Here is a 17,091-nt window from a genome sequence, read left to right as displayed (position 1 = left end):
AGTCTTGGAGATTGGTGACTGTCCTAATGACTTAAGTGGTTGACTCATGCCCATGTAAAATTTATATGTTAGAGACAGGAAGGAATGAGTTAATTCATTCTTCATCACCCTCAGGCTTAAGGTACTGATTCTCTTCAGGCTGAATGCCATGGTTTGCCTCATAGAGTAGCCATGGGCAGGAAATGTGGATTCATACAGCTGTCCAAGAAAGTTCCCTATGGAGAAGTGAATTTAGATCCATCCTTGAAAAAAAGAAAGGCACAAGGAAGAAAAGGGCACTTACCAGAACTTAAGCTCACAAGCCGATGAAGCAAGATCCCCATATGGGCCACCAGAAGAAATGATGCAGGCTCGGTGAGCTGAGGAGTCAAAAGAAAGATTTCTTGGACTCTCAAGGTCTGGCAGTAGTGCTCCTTTATTCAGAGAATAGCATGGAGTTGCATGGGGACAGGACCCATGGGCAGCAAAGAGCTGCAGCATGGAGACAGGACCCATGGGCAGTGAAGAGCTGCAATGGGTTGAGGGTTAGGGTTAAACTTATAAGGCATAGGTATGTGAGTTATTTCTTTATAAGACAAAGGAAGGATTATGTAAAAATGTTGTTAAAATGGTCCTAGTGCAGGTGGGGTCTGGTTATCAGGTTGTCCTATAACTTTGAATACGAGTCAGGTTGAATCAGATCAGGACATCCTCTACTTCCCGGAGGATGATATGGATTGGTATGTAGGCCAGGACGCCTTCGCCTTCTCTCCCTGGTTCAGCCTTGGTCCTCATCACTACCAGACCTTGAGAGTCTGAGAAATCTTTCTTTCGACTCCTTGGCTCACCGACCCTGCATCAGTTATTTTAGTAGATATTATTGATACTTTCCTCAGATTCTCTTTGATCCTTTTTTACTGTTTCTATGCATACCCTGGTTTGGTGGCTTTTGCTTCCAATAGCCAGCACGTATGGCTCTTTTTTGGACCACCCTTGGGCTACTGGAACTTCCTTTGCCCTGAATGTTGTAGTGCCCAAGATGGCCCTCAACCAATGACTGTTGGGTTCAGGAGTATGAAATCCTCATCATTCTTGCTTTGGAGATAAGACAACTCTCAGGTATAACTTACACTTCAGAGTCCCTTCCCCACTGTGAAATCAGGCTGAAACTACCCCCTAAGGAACTTTGTCTCAGATCATACCCTTGCTTGAATTTCTGCCTTTTCCTGACCTGCTTCTTCCAATTCCTTATTGGTTTCCCAGCGTTTCCTTAATAAGTCACTTGCACACAGATCTTTCCCTCAGGATCTGCTTCTAGGAGACCTGACCTAAAACAATACTCAATGGCTGTGTGTTTCTTTCTCCAGCTACATTCAGTTATATGAGTGTAGAGAAAGAGTTGGATTTAACCAGGATAGGGGAAGCCAAGCAAATAATGTGAAGTGAGAGAGGGCAAGTGTATTAAAGATGTATTCAAGGGAGTGGTTAAGTAATTGATCATCAAATTTCAGCTAATTAAGGAAGGACATAGTGAGAGGAGGGGGAAGCTGAAGGACAGTGAAAGGGTAGTGTGATCAATGGATGGTAGGTCCTAAGATTGAAGGATTGTTGAGATTGAGGTACTAGGGGGTGTGAGTGGAAAGATAGGAGATTATGCTCAGAGATAGAAATACTTAAACAGCAGGATTTTGTAGTGCTTGAGTTGTTAATATTGATAAGGTATAGGGTGTGTCCCTCAGAATGAGTGACTGAGTTAGGGTAAAAGAAAAATCACTGGAGGAGAAGAATTCAAGGAACCGACAGGCCTCACTGTTAGAAGGAACATCTGTGTAGATTTTGAAATCATTAATAATTAGGATAGAGTAGTGTTAATAAGAGTGAATCAAGCTAAAATCCTTAGGCAATGAGAGGGAGTGATCTAAGTTAGTAGGTGACTGCAACAAGAAAGGGTGGAGGGTGGTAGCATCTCGTTACATGAAATTCAAAGTTGAGGGAGAGTGGTTTAGACAGGACAGAGGGCAAAGAGTGTGGAAGTGATAGTGAGTATCAAGAAGGACACAGACTCCATCTCCAAGTCCACTGGATGAGTGATGTGGGGAAAACATCTACCACTTAAGAGGCCTACAGAAGAAATAGGGCCCTTATGGAACATTCAGGTTCTAGTTAGAGTAAAGAGGTAAAGGGTCCATTCAGAGAGAAGATTGAAGCTGTATGTGATGATGCTATTGAAAAAGAGAGCTCCAGGGGCACAGTAGAAAGGTGTCAGGAGCTGGGGTGGTGGGGGATGGCATGAGAGAACAAGACAAAATAGGGACTATGCAGAGCCTTATGGGTCTAGAATGCAGTAGACAAGTGGTGACATGGGAATCTGGGACTTCTTTTGTTGATAAACAGGGATAAAGAGCATAATGAGACTAATCCTGGTGGTCTCAAGACAGCAGTGCTGTAAGTGATGGGAAATAGGAAGGGGTAGGTGTTTGGAACTGGGGAGGGGCAGTCTTACACTAAGTGCTCTGGGCTTTTTTTTTTTTTTTTCAAATAATGCCAATTTAAAAATAGCTTTGTTCTCTGACACGAATAGCACTTTCCACTTATTTATCATATGGATAAAGTGAACCTGTTATATCCTCTTTCCCTGTCTATATTCAAGTATTCAAATGTCTAGTAATATATTCAATAGCAGCTCAAATATGATTTTTTAAAACTATTACTGAACTGACTTCCTACAAATTAGGGTCCTTCAAACTTCATGATTCTGTGGAATGTGCTATCTTGTGTTTTGGTCAGCTTGGCCTATTTCTGCAGTCATGGTTCCAGAAGAGGCACCTATAGAGAGGCAAGCCATCACTCCCAGGGAGCCCCCAGTAAAGCACCTAGCATCGTACCTGCTCTCTGGTACACTGTGATAATGCTGGGGTTTCAGACTGTCTCCAGCTCTTTCTGCTGTAGTTAAATTGTTCCTTCTTAGTAATCTGATTCTTGGCCAGCCATTCAATGATTCTATTGCATTTCTTAAGAATCTTCTGTTTGACTTCATCTTTGATTCTCTTCAACATGTCTCATCTTCCACTGTGGCCTTATTGTTGAAAACATAGGATTGATGCAAGTTCTTAGGGGCTATTTTGCCTCTCTGCTTCTCATCTCCAGCTGTGTACCTTTAAGCCTCCTGGACCATATACTCAGTGTTTTCCATGCTCAAACACTACGACATTAGTTTTTTAATCTTCTTCTCTTTTCTTGATTTCTTATCTGTAGCAAATACATTTGAGATGCTATTGGCATAAATATCAACAGTTACTTCAATTTGTGGAAATCCAAAGGGTGCAGGAGGGATGCCTGTGAGTTCAAATTTGGCAAGTTGTTATCCTTTATCATTGCTCACTCAGTTTCATAAACCCCGATGAGCACACCAAGCTGATTGTAGAGTAGATGGTGACGGTCTAAGTCTGCTTTGTATGAACTGTTGTGATATTGCACTTGATCAGAATAGTTGTGACTCCACCAGTGGTTTCAATACCAAAGGAAAAGGAGTGATGTCAAAGAGCAGTAAATCCTGAATATTTTCAAATTTATCTCTGGACAAGGGACAAGATGGCTGCCAACATACCTGCAAACACAAGTAACATCCTTATCAGGATTAATGCTTTTTTTCAATTTCTTCCTGTTGAAAAAATCCTGTAGGAATTTCTAAGTTTCTAAGCTTGGAGATGCAGATAGAGCCACCCGCTAGGATGATGTCATGGGTCTGAGATTTGTCTAGCATGATGTAAATAAAGGGTTAAAAACTCTGTTCTCCTTCTCTGTGGACAAATTAAATTAACTTTCTACTCTGTTACTCTGGAAACTTGGTAAAGGTGGCATGTCAACCGTGTTTCCAGGCAACATTACTTGTAGTAAAAATAACATCTAATTGATAAACTGCATCTGAACTGACAGGCCTGTAAATGAACTATAAGTATCTGGTGGGATACTTTGGACTTGCCTAAGTGTAGTGAGTTCTTACAACTGATCAGGTCCCTTGCTGGGACCCTGGAAGCTGTGCCCAGAGAATTGCTACTAGAGATAATGGCTCCTGTGGAGGATGAGGCTTCTAAGACACAGGGGCACTCATACTCACTCTCGAGATCATTGTGGTCTCATTCCTTGGAACCTGAGTTGTCCCCAAAGGGAAACAGATGTCATACAGTAGATTCTAGACTGCTACATGGATTACTGTGAGGACTCCACTGAAGACACTCACCTGATTCTGCCCTGCTGACCTACTGTATTTCCTGTCTTTGTATGTTTCCAAGTGAACCAGTGCTGAGAGTGGCCTGTTAGAGTCTTGTGAGATCGATTGTCTAGTCAGTCTTCTCCAAACAAGCAAGTGTTCCTAATGGCACACTTAAATGCAAAAGTTCCATCCTTGTTGGTTAAGCTTGGACAAATCAAAAGTACCACCTCTTAGCACCAAATGTCTTGTCCAAGTTCTAAACAATAGTTATGACCATTGGCTCATTGATGATTCTTATATTGCTATCATCAATGGGTTCCAGACTCTATGGTGGCCTGATACTTGGAGTGCTTAAATTTATCCAGTACTGTGTTCACAGTGTTGGTGATGATCTTCCCAGAGTGGACTTCTGCATTTTGTGGGGGGGTTCTTTTTTAGAACCATGGTACATTCTCACTCAGAGGAGAAGCTTTTAGTTTGATTGGTGGGGGGGGGGGGGGGGGAAGGGGCTTGAGATAAAATTCATGTTAAATAAAATTCAAAATTTTAACTATTTTAAAGTGTACAATTTAGTCATTTTTAGTATGTTGACAATGTTGTGCAACCATCACCACTAATTCCAGAACACTTCCATCACCCCAAAAAGAAATCCTTATCTCCCAATTCCCCCCTCCTCCCATCCCCTAGCAGCCACTAGTCTAGTTTCTGTCACTACAGATTTACATATTCTGGACATTTTATAGAAATGGAACCATATAATATGTGGCCTTTTGTGGCTGGCTTTTTTAATTTAGTATAATGTTTTCGAAGTCCATCCTTGTTGTACCATGTATCAGAACTTCATTCCTTTTATGGCTCAGTAGTATTCCATTGTATGGCTATACCACATTTTGTTTATCCATTCATCTGCTGGTGGACATTTGGGTTGTTTCCACTTTTTGGCTCTTGTGAATAGTACTGCTGTGAACATTCTTGTACAAGTTTTTGTGTGAACATGTTTTCAGTTCTCTACCTGGGAGTGGATTGCTGGGTCATATGGTAACTCAAAGATAAGTTTTTAGTTTTATATTTCATCTGAGTCATTTACCATCATGAAAGGCCAGAGCCTCATATATGACTGCATCATCAAAAATGCATACAATCAGACGTTTGGCATCAAAAAAAATGTTTTGGGGGGCTGGCCCCGTGGCCGAGTGGTTAAGTTTGTGCGCTCCGCTGCAGGCGGCCCAGTGTTTCGTTGGTTCGAATCCTGGGCACGGACATGGCACTGCTCATCAAACCACGCTGAGGCAACGTCCCACCTGCTACAACTAGAAGGACCCACAATGAAGAATATACAACTATGTACTGGGGGGCTTTGGGGAGAAAAAGGAAAAAATAAAATCTTTTAAAAAAAATGTTTTGGTAAAGTTCATTGCAACTTGACTCTTTGGAGCATCACGGATAAATTGGCCCATGTCAAGACAGACAACGCATGAGGTGGCCCATTTCCGACCATTGGCAAGGATCTCCACTTTCCTATCCTAAAAGGCACCCACACGGGATTAAATGGTGCCGGGATCAGAGCTCTTCGATAGATAAGTAGGATATCTAGCTTCGATAGATGAATAGGATAGCTAGCTTCGATAGATGAATAGGATAGCTAGCTTTGATAGATGAATAGGATAGCTAGCTTCGATAGATAGACAAGATAGCTAAAGAGGATGGGTCTGGCTTGTGGAAGAAAGATGGAGACACTGGAGCTGCTGCTGCATTCAATCTGCACTACTCTTGTTCTTTACTGATGGAAACTGGAGGCCTAGGGAGAAATTTCAGAAAAAATTATTTTTTTTACTTTCCCCTATTGCCTGTTACCTCAGGAACTGATTCTTCTGTGTATTTAGTTTAAGACCTCTCTTTTATGCTGTTGGATTCTTTAAAAGTTGTGTAATTCTAGGGCCGGCCCCATGGCCTAGTGGTTCAGTTTGGTGTGCTCTGCTTCAGCGGCCTGGGTTCAGTTCCTGGGCGTGGACCTGTACCACTCATTGACGGTCATGCTGTGGCGGCAACCCACATACAAAATGGAGGAAGATTGGCATGGATATTAAAACTGTCCATATTGTAAATGAAGGTGTAGATTGGATAGTTTTGTTAACTGGAGTGTTTCCTTAGGCCACGTGAGAATTTCTGTTCACCTGGCAGGGAAAGCCAGTGCCCTGGTGACTGAGTTACCTGGGACACTGTTTCATTTCCCTGGCCCAGATGTCTTCTCTAGGGCCTTTCTTATCAGAATTCCCATTGTAGAAAAGTGCACTTGTGTGCTAACCTTGGTGATGCATGTAGGGATTCTCTCTCCAACTGCAGATGAGGGGACACTAACCCAGCTGTTCCAGCGTCTTTTAATTAGTTTTCTGACTGATCACCTAAAATCTCTTCCACCAGCCTTTCTTTACTTAGATCTAGGCATTGTTCTAGGGGTACTTTTGATAAAACTCATGATTTGCAAGCAGGGAGTGAGGTCTTCCCTTCTACCTGTGCAGATTGTAGATTCTCCAGCTGCCACTGTGTCACCATCTGCTCTGTATCATCCAAAAACTCATCTTCTGAGTGGCTGGTAGCAACCCTTTGGGCTTTAGGGCATTGAAATGGATTTATTTTCATTTTGTGTTTCTTCTGACATTTCAGTAGGATTTGGAGAAGAAGGAAAATGTGTCTTTGTAATTGATCTTTTCCCTGCTATTACCTAGATCAGGACAGTCCAACCCAACCTTTTATCTCCAGAAGGGCTTTCAAGCATATGTGCTCAGAAAAAAACCACCTGGCTCACTTCTTCCTAAAGCACATAAGGTATGGTGTACAAGTGCAATGATGAATTCTTTGTTGACAAAGAAATGCATTTTATGCACACAAAAATAATTGCTTTTAAAAGTCATGTCATAATTATTAAATAATAGAAAATGCATTTTATTTCTTAGATAAAAATTTCACTTGAATTTTATCCCCCCTTTTTGTTTTTAAAAAGAATTTGAGATTGAAATCCAAAACTATCTTTGGGCTATTAATCTTGAACACCATCAAGTCCTTTTGTGGATTTGATTCCTTCTTGTACAGTTGGCTAGAAATAGTTATCCAGTGAATATTTTCAGTGCTACTCATTTATAGATGTTTTGTATTTTGGTTATATATTTAAATTGTCTTTTTGTTTTTGATTTTTTCTTGAGGAAGATCAGCCCTGAGCTAACATCTGCTGCCAATCCTCTTCTTTTTGCTGAGGAAGACTGGCCCTGAGCTAACATCTGTGCCCATCTTCCTCCACTTTATATGTGGGATGCCTGCCACAGCACGGCTTGACAAGCAGTGCCATGTCTGCACCCGGGATCTGAAGCGGCGAACCCCAGGCTGCCAAAGCAGAACGTGCAAACTTAATCGCTGCGCCACTGGGCCAGCCCCTAGATTATGTTTTAAAAAGCACGTTATTATAGCTTATAACAATATCTACTCACTGAATTATTTTAATATATTTGCTATAAAAATCCTCTGATCTTTTGGTGATAAAAAGAAATATTTGAACAACCATTTTATAATATTCTCTAAATATTAGACCTAGTGAGAATTATAAAGACTTTTGTTAAAAATTGAGTCTGTTGGGGCCGTCTTCCTCAGCAAAAAGAGGAGGATTGGCAGCAGTTAGCTCAGGGCTAGTCTTCCTCAAAAAGAAAAAAAAATTGAGTCTATTTTCAGAAAACAGATATTCTGTGGGTTTTTAGAGAAGAGAATAGGAGAGGACAGAAATTAAAGTCCTGGAGAACATTAAAGGGACTATGCATATTTAGGGTTCTATTATAATTATATATAACAGATGCTTCCCAGGCCCAGATGAGAAAGGGCATTGAGGGGTGGGCTTAATATCATAGTAATGGAAAAGGCAGATTCTGACTTTCTTGGCCCCACATCATATTCCCAGAAGCATGAAGTAACTTGAATGCCTAAGATCAAAAAAGTTGGGTAACTTGTATTAAGCCTCAGTGTGGCACTGCTGAAGGAGAATCCCTAGAGATTTATGCCCCCACAGACAGCTCTGTTTGTCTCTCTTCTTGATAACAGCCTACCGGAAGACATCAGAACATAGCATAATGCTCTCAGCCCAAGGATCTGGAGTACTTTATTTCCATTCCCTTCATTTTTCCCAAGTCTACACTGAAAAAAGCAGTGTTCCCATACTGCCATCCACTTTATGATTCCTTAACCCTTTTGTCCCTACTGCCACCCCACCCCCATCTCCCAGCACCAGAGTGGTTTATAAACACTTCTTTCTATAGCCATTGGTGGCTTCTCTCACCTTCGTCATGGGTTTAGTCACTTCCCTGCTCTAGTTATTGCAGCAGCAGCTGCTTTGTCCCTGCTGTCAAAGTGAGCTTCATTGTTTCTTCTCCTTGAAGTGATCAGTCACCACTACCTGAGTCTGGGGCAAGGGGACGTTGCATGCAGATGAGTTGGCATCACAGATCTGCTGTGAGCTGTGTCATCGGGTCCTGAGTGATAAGTCCATACATCTGTTCTTTTTGAGAAGGCCCTTCTCACTTTCTTATTTGGGCTCCTGCTTCAGTACCAGCTTGCTTCTCATTGCCTCCTTTCCCAATAGTTATCTTGAGCTCCACAGCAGCCCCAGATACCAGGAAGGATCCCTGTACCCCTGCCTTGCAAACAAGTACCTCCACTGATGTCCAGAAGGACCAGGTGCTTTTCTCTTCTACCGCACCCACTGGCCTCCCCCAGCATCCTGGAGCTAACTGTGCCCAGAACATTAAAGACTTGCCTGTGCATCCTTGGTAGCCATGAGAGAGAAAGAGAGATGGAGAGAGAGGAAGAGTGAGCCAGTGAGCAGAGAACCGCTGAGAACAAAGAAATGTTTTTATGATAATATCTGTGAAATATTGTGGTCAGGAACTGTTCCCATTGTATTACCAGAGCCAGGATTAAGCCCCACACATGTGCCTATCATTTTAGCCTAATTAAATTATCCTTTTTAGTGCTGGCCTAATTTATAATTATAATAATTACACTAAGACTACCTTTAAGGAAATTGTTATTGTTTGGATTATTTGTTGATACTTGTTAAAATTGATTTCTAGCCTTAATTTAGCTCACAAATAGTTATTAAATTTCTGCGTTTCTGATTTTTAATAATCCATCATCTTATTTAGATTGATAGAGAATTTAAAGTCCAGAAAGCTTTGTTTTCAGTTGGATTCCCTGTTCCTAAGCCTTTATTGTACTGCAACGATGCTTCTGTCATTGGAACAGAATTTTACATAATGGAACATGTGCAGGTAAATTAACACGTAATCTTACTTTGTTGTTGCTTTTATTTTTAATTATGAAATTAGATGTTAATAAATTATAGTTTGTTAGTCGACATTTTAGGTAATTAGTTTTCTTTAAAAGGGCTTAAACTTTCATTTTAATTTGAGCACACACAAATGTGGAAGGGATGAAATAGACTAGGAACAAATTTAATAATTAGGGCATATTAACTTATTCTTAAATTTTCCTCTAGGTGTCAGTAAAGAGCTATATGTCATGGCAATGGCAATAACCAAACTGCTCAGATGGTAGGGGAGAAAAACTACTCCAAATAGAAAATCAATTCATTAAGAACAATCAATTCAAATCCTTTAAAATTTTTTTAACGTAACTTGAGAGTAGTTTTTGTCCTTTAAGTTCATTTTGGCATATCCTTGTATTTTCGCTTGAGTGTATATACTCATGTTAAACATCACAAATGAATGTTTTTCTAACATATTCTACAAAAGATTGGTTTTGGTTGCAAAACTGTTACCCTAATATTTTTTGTAGGCAATAGGGGATGACGACATGGCAAATAATTGGTATGAAGAGATTTATTTTGTTTTAAATTTTCTGTTGTAATTCTTTCCATTACAAAGGGTCGAATCTTTCGTGATTTCTCAATTCCTGGAGTTAGCCCAGCAGAACGCTCAGCCATATATGTGGCCATGGTAGAAACCTTGGCTCGGTTACATTCCTTGAATATACAGTCCTTGCAGCTGGAAGGATATGGTAGAGGTGCTGGGTACTGCAAAAGACAGGTAATACTTCCACTTAAAGAGCTCCTTGGCTCAAGTTCTTGGAAATAATATACATTATTAGTCAAAATAAAGACTTATTATTTTATACTTTTCTGAAACTTGACTGTGACTTTTAATATCAGCCTTCAGATTGACTTGTTTTAAGCATAAAATAATTTTATATTTTTAGATCAGGTTTTGTTCAGCAAAAGTTTCTGTAACTGGCAGCATGTTCATGAATGCAAATTTAAAGCTGTTTCAGCCCCTTCACTTAATTTACCAATATATTTTCTGTACAGTTTTACCTTTTTATGTTAGGTTAATGCTATTTATTAAGCATGACCATGCATTTAATACATGCTGGGTACTGTGTTAAACATCAAGAAAATAGAAATAAATTCTTTCCCTAAAGGAACTTATGGTCATTTTTCGAGAGACCTATATATGAATCTCATTCACATGAAACTTGAAAATGGTATAAAACACTATGTAATGTAGTAGTAAATTGTTGAGTGCTTATCAGGAGAGTTGTTCCATTCAGAGGGGAGATGTCAATATGCCCTTGCTTAGGTGGGAAAATCTTCCTGGGAGAGATATGTCTTGCACTGTGTATTTAAGGAAGCATAAACCATCTAGAGTGAAAGGGAAGAGAATTTGAGCATTTCAAGTCAGAGGAGCAGCAAGACCAGATATGTGTAGGGCAGTTTCCCTTTGTACGTATGTCTGTTTGAGGGGCCTGAGGGGAGAGAAAAGGGAACTAATGTTTAGAGAGTACTCACTATATGTCAGGTCCCGTGCTAGGTGAGTTGTGGACCTACTGTTTTCTAATCTTTGTGACAACTCTAAGACATAGGTATGATTACTCCCATTTTGCAGATGAGGAAACTGAGGCTTACAGGTACCAAGTAATCACAAATAAGTGACTTAGACATAATTTAAACCCAGGTCTGTATGATTTGAAAGCTCACACAGTTCACTGCACGAAATTGAACAGAGATACCTTGGGGGGTGGGGAGAGAGACATACGCAGATAAATAATATGGTCTCAGTTGATGGAGGACTTTGAGAATAGGTCGATTTGTTTGCCTTCAATTCTAAGACCAATAAAAAGTCTTTACAACTCTCATGCCTGTAATGTATTTAGAAGATTCTATGGATAATAAGAAAGGGTATTAAAATGAAAAGTAAAAATCTCCTGTCTTCTCTAGCCCCTATTTTCCCTTTTTCAGGAGTTACTTGTTTTTTGTGACCCTTCCAGAAATTTTCTATGTCTATTTATTTGTGTATATGTGTGTATGTGTTTGTGCACGTTCTTTTTTTTCTTTCACAATAGTTGCCAAATAAAGACTAGAACCCACATCTCTTGATTCCTAGGCCGGTATTTTTTTTCCCTAGTAAATATCTAGGTAAGTAAAATGGAACTAGATGGAAGAGAGACTGAAATGTTTAAGTTTATATGCTGATACGAGTATTACTTACAGGCAATTGTCTTGAGCATTTAGGAATAAAATAAATTTTATATAATTGAATTATGTCTTAATTTTAGAATTGCTGGATCTTACATTCCACTTTCAGCTCTATCATTTTTCTTATTTACGTATCTTTAGGTATCAACCTGGACCGAGCAATATCAAGCTGCAGCTCATCAGGACATCCCTGCCATGAACCAGCTGTCTGACTGGCTGATGAAAAATTTGCCAGATAATGACAACGAAGAAAATTTGATTCATGGCGATTTCAAACTAGATAACATAGTTTTCCACCCTAAAGAGGTACTGTCAGCCATGTTTACAGTAAACTGAATAGGTCTGATTTGGGACACAAGTACTAAGTAGATGTTCCCCACAGAGCGCTGAAGGAGCCCAACCGATCCCCACTCTTCCCCTACAGTCTGGACTGTCCTCACCACTCGAAGCTTTTAGAAACGAGTCCTGCAGATTTTCTGGCACAGGTAGCTGCCTACGTTTGAGGCTGGGTCTCATCCTGATCTCTGATTCACTGCTTAAAAAGGATTTGGGAATTTACATGCATGTTGCTGTTTTCTTCAAAGAAGTTTTTCATCTACTATAAATATCTAGGTATCGGTGTTCCTGCCCTTTCTTCTGGTTCATTTTCATTTCTTTGTCCTATCTCCTAAAGAATTTTTAACTTGATAATTATAAGCTCAGAAAGGACAGAATTCCAAAAGCCTCTTTTGAGGCTTTGAAAGAATTGAATGAGATTAATGTAACCTTGCTCTGTGTAAATGTAAACAGTGTAATCTTTATAAAAAGTTCAAACAAATCAAAACTATGATCCTCCTCCACTGAGCACAGACAGTGAGGCCCGGGAGGAGTCTGGGGGGAATGAGGAAATGACTTCAGTTCTCCTCTAATGACATGTATGCTGTTGGGCAAGACACTTAGTATTCTGACATTATTGTGAAATATTGACAGTTTCCTGAATCCTACTTCTTAGCGGAAGACTTCTTGGGTTCATTAGTTTTCTCAGAATACTAAGATGTTTTAGAGCAGGAGGAGTTGCTGTAAGTTCGTGTGCTAGGCTTCTGGCTTTCATGTTCTTTTCCTATAGGAAAGGACAGGAGGAAAATATCACTATGAATTTCATTGCTGTTCTAGTTCAGAGTAGTACTATATCAATTGAAAGCTGAAATAGAATATAAAGACGTATGAGTACATTCACCAGCAAGAAAATTTTTCATATAAAAGTCAATTTGGATATTAAAATTATGTACATATAATTACATATGTGTGTGTAATTTTGTTAATGGCACTGATGAATTCTGAATTCTAACTTTGTTAAATATAGAGTAGGAAAATTAAAGAATGCTAATTTATAACCTGGAAATATTGTAAAAGTTTATGCCTTAAAACATAGCAGGATCTGGCCTATATTTGATCTATATAATTTAATTCATTAATATTTTAGGAGCCTATCTTTGAATAAGTCAGAGCCCTCTTTGTGATCTGTAACAACAGTACTTTTCTATTCGTTACTCAAGGAAGGAAGGAAACATTCAGACCCAGATCTCCTGAATTATGTGTTGTCTACCACGATGTTTAAATGTTAGAATTACTCATAATATGCTGAAAGTAATGGCAAACCATAGTAAGTAACAAACAGTAATTCCTTTTTTAGATTTAATCTCATTTTAGAACATCATTTCTTACAGGATTAAAGTTGCCAAACAGGTATCATCTTCCTTTAGACAAGCAGAATATGCAATAGTTGGGGAGAGACTTTTTTTTTAAAAGAAACAACTGGCAGAGGCATAGCTTTAAGCTATTTCGCTGCAGCACTAACTTGTTACATATGTCATTATCTTTTACTGTTGTAGGGCTATATGGTAGCTAGTAAAATTTCTTCTAGTTTATACCCAGTAATCCCATAATTATTAGTTAAATCTAATTTAATCAATTTCTGCCTCCTATAAATATTGTAGCTAATTTTTTATGGAAGTAACATGTGGTTGGCAGAGTGTAAGTCAACTAGATTTATTCATTACCAACAATGTGCTCTGAAACATGGAGTTGGAAAGGAAATACGGTTGTTAATGAGCTCAAAATACAGATGGAGAGAAAAGATACTCAGGTAACAGCAGACAACAATATATACCCAGGTGCTAAAGTATATCATACGAAGTGAACTGTAAGAGCAGTCAAGGAGGGAAAGGTACCCACCGTGGACCGGCAGTAAGAGCTACGAAACTTCAAAATTTAATTTTAGTCAATAGTTTATCTTTTCCACTTCATTTTTAAAATTTCATAAGTAAATAGGAAATTAGACTATGTTTCTTTTTTCATGAAGGCACTCCACAAATTGGGAAATCAGTCCCTGGATTATAGCAAATTGAATATGTGTATTATGTGCTCACCTGTATGTATTCCTAGGATATAATTGAAAGCTTTTTATTTTTCCTTTGAGGGTAAGGATTACATCTTTAATTTTTTCTTACCTTTGCATCTAGAATCTGGATAGCAGATGCTCATTAAATGAGGACCTATTAGACTAGGAGCTCCTTTAAAGCAGTGACTGTTCTTACTCAATCTATGTTGAAAGACTTGATTTAGGTAATCACTATGTAACTATTTTATCTCATATATTTATACTTAATTTTTATTCTCTAGCAGTGTGACTTTGAAGAAAATTATTTAACCCCTCGCTGTGCCTCAGGTTTTATTTTAACTTTTTATTTTGAAATAATTATGGACTCAAAAGAAGTTGTAAAAATAGTACAGAGGGGTCCTGTGCACCCATCATCCAGATTCCCCAAATGGATCTCACACCATTATAATCTATTATCAAAGCCAGGAAACTGACATTGTGTGCCGTTTAAATTGGGGGGGGGATACCACAATTTCAGGGTTTCTGGGGAGCCAAAATGAAGTAATTGATAGGGAGCTACTAACTGGTACTTGGACAGCTATGGTCAACTTCAATTCTCTTCTTTTCCCCCGCTGTTTTTCTATTCTACTTTTCTAAGACTGCCTATCAAGTGCCATTCTTCAGAAAAATATTAAGGTAAAAGTAAATCTTTCATAATATGTACTAAAACTTAAACAGTGGTTGTAGAGGATGGAATCATAGGAGATTTATAAGTTGTGCATTTCTGTAATGTTTGAGGTTTTGTTTTTTTCCCCAAACAACAGCATATTTTATTTTTGTCATCAGAAAACACAACAACTAAGAAATAAAACAAAAACAGTTTTAAATGGTAAACCTTCCAGGAATGTGTGTGGTAAGCCAGTAAAGGTTTACTAAAGGGTCTGACAGGCCCTAGTTATTTACCAGTTACTCATATGTAAAGTATTTGAAGCGTGTTTGAGCGAGTATTTCCATGGTGCAACATCCTCACTGTGATGTTTAAAAGGAATCCAGTTTTCCTGGAAAATATTGTTAATTTTCTAAATATAAATCTTACTCATCTGGCAGAGAAGTGTTTAAGATTTTGGAGTTTAATGTGCATCTTGCCATTTCAACTTGAAAGAACTACATTCAATTAGAAACCATAAACCCATAGATAGTTCCTCTATATTCATTAATTAGTAGTCAGGTGTATTTCAGATAACAAATATATGCACACTGGTTCTTCTGAAGTTACCTACCTTGCAGTTTTTTACATATTATGAAGAAAAAAATGATTTGTTATGGAAAACAAAACTTGTATTTTTATGGTTTTTTCTTTTTAATTTCCCCCATTGTCTCTAAAATGTCGATTTACTTATAAAAGCATAATTATAAAATTTAATTTTATTGCTAGAAAACACATAAGGATTGGATTTTCTTCAACCCTTTTGCTTTACAGATAGTTTTTAAATACTCTTTAGTACATGCCCTTTGGTAGTAAAGCTGGGTTTTGAACTCTGGCCTATAGAGTCCCGATGCTGTATAATTCCTTCTACACTGGGCAGCTTCTCATCTCCCCTGGAACCAGTCAACTTCAGTGATCTAGAAATGAAGCCCCTTGTCTGTGGCCACACCTTCTTTACCTTCTCCTTCTCTTAGTTCTTTCGCATACCTCCCCTGAGACGCTGCAAATTCGATTGCTCTTACTTTAGAACCTGTGAGCCCTTTATGACTTCATCTGACTTCTTATCCTGCCTGGCCCATTGGCATGATTAATCATTTCAAAACCTACCTTTATTGTCAATTGAATGAATAATTTTTTTGACTGTGGACGTATGAAAGATACATGAGTTATAAAGTTTCCTGACCCTAGATCACTTATTCCAGAATCTGCTCACCTCTTGACTTAACACAGTCTCCAGCCCTGATCATTTGTATTTTGGTCATCACATTTTTGCTGCAGAATAAAGTCATGAAGTCAGGTTAACATAAATAAATATGTATTTATGGTGCATAATTTCATCTAGCCTATAACTTAATCTCTTTGTAAAATCAGTGACTTTTTTTTTAATGGTTTTTTCAAATCTTTTCCATCCTTCTCAAACTCTCAAGTTGCTTTTCTCATTTAGACTCCCACTCTCAGCATATGGTCTTGCCTTCTACTTGACTCATTTTTGTCCTTTTAGTCACTTTCTGGCACAGGCTCCTTTCTGGGGATTACACGGCCCTTGAAATTCTCTTGATGCTTTTGAAGACATTTCAGCCCTCGACACAGTATCTCCTTCAAGCAGATTGATGGGTGGCATTTTTCTTAAGTCTTATTGCCGAGAAAAATTGTCACTCTTGAGCAGCTGCTTTGTTTTTAATCTACATACGCTATAAACGTTGTGACTGATTATGCTTCACACTTCATTTTGTCCATAGAAAACTCAGAGCAAATTTTACTGTCCAGACTAACAACTACGTATGACCTATGACATTCAATTTTAGGTAATAACCTTACTCCTAGTTTCTTCTTTTTATTAAGATATATATTGTTAACTTCTTTTTTTTTTAGATTGGCACCTGAGCTAACATCTGTTGCCGGTCTTTTTTTTTCTTTCTTTCTTCTTTTTCTCCCCAAAGCCCCCAGTACATAGTTGTATGTTTTAGTTGTAGGTCCTGCTGGTTGTGCTATTGTTGACTTCTTCCCTGCCTTCTTCATCTACTGTTTGTCCTGTTGGATTGTATGTGTTTGTTTTGAAAAGGTAATATATACGTTAATAAAATTCGATAGTGCAAAAAGCATACAAAGAAAAATAAAACTCAATGTAGAAGATAATCGACAAAATGAAAGCTTTCGGCTGTGCTGAGGTTTCAGGAAAACTGTCAGAAATTATTTTATGAATAAGTTCTTTAGCAGCAAGATGAACTAGTAGGCAGTCATTTCAACCACTAACAGTTATGCTGAGCTTTTTAAAACTCTACACAAAGAGGCATAGACAGGAT

General features: G+C 38.6%; 1 protein-coding gene across 2 annotated transcripts in view; it reads left to right on the top strand.

The window, feature by feature from the left end:
* The window catches only part of ACAD11 (acyl-CoA dehydrogenase family member 11), an 80,759-nt gene that overhangs the window by 7,386 nt on the left and 56,282 nt on the right, over window positions 1-17,091 (top strand). Inside the window, exons 2-5 of one of the 2 annotated variants that reach the window (XM_046673308.1) lie at window positions 6,919-7,018; window positions 9,376-9,501; window positions 10,117-10,278; window positions 11,865-12,029. In XM_046673308.1, the coding sequence (XP_046529264.1) occupies window positions 6,919-7,018; window positions 9,376-9,501; window positions 10,117-10,278; window positions 11,865-12,029 (553 nt within the window). The remainder of the gene's footprint in view (window positions 1-6,918; window positions 7,019-9,375; window positions 9,502-10,116; window positions 10,279-11,864; window positions 12,030-17,091) is intronic. The other variant, XM_046673316.1, reaches the window with a different exon arrangement.

Source organism: Equus quagga, chromosome 1, assembly GCF_021613505.1.
Source record: "Equus quagga isolate Etosha38 chromosome 1, UCLA_HA_Equagga_1.0, whole genome shotgun sequence".
In the NCBI taxonomy this organism is placed as follows: Eukaryota; Metazoa; Chordata; class Mammalia; order Perissodactyla; family Equidae; genus Equus; species Equus quagga.
Note: the sequence above shows the minus strand (reverse complement) of the source record. Positions and strands in the feature narration are given on the sequence as shown.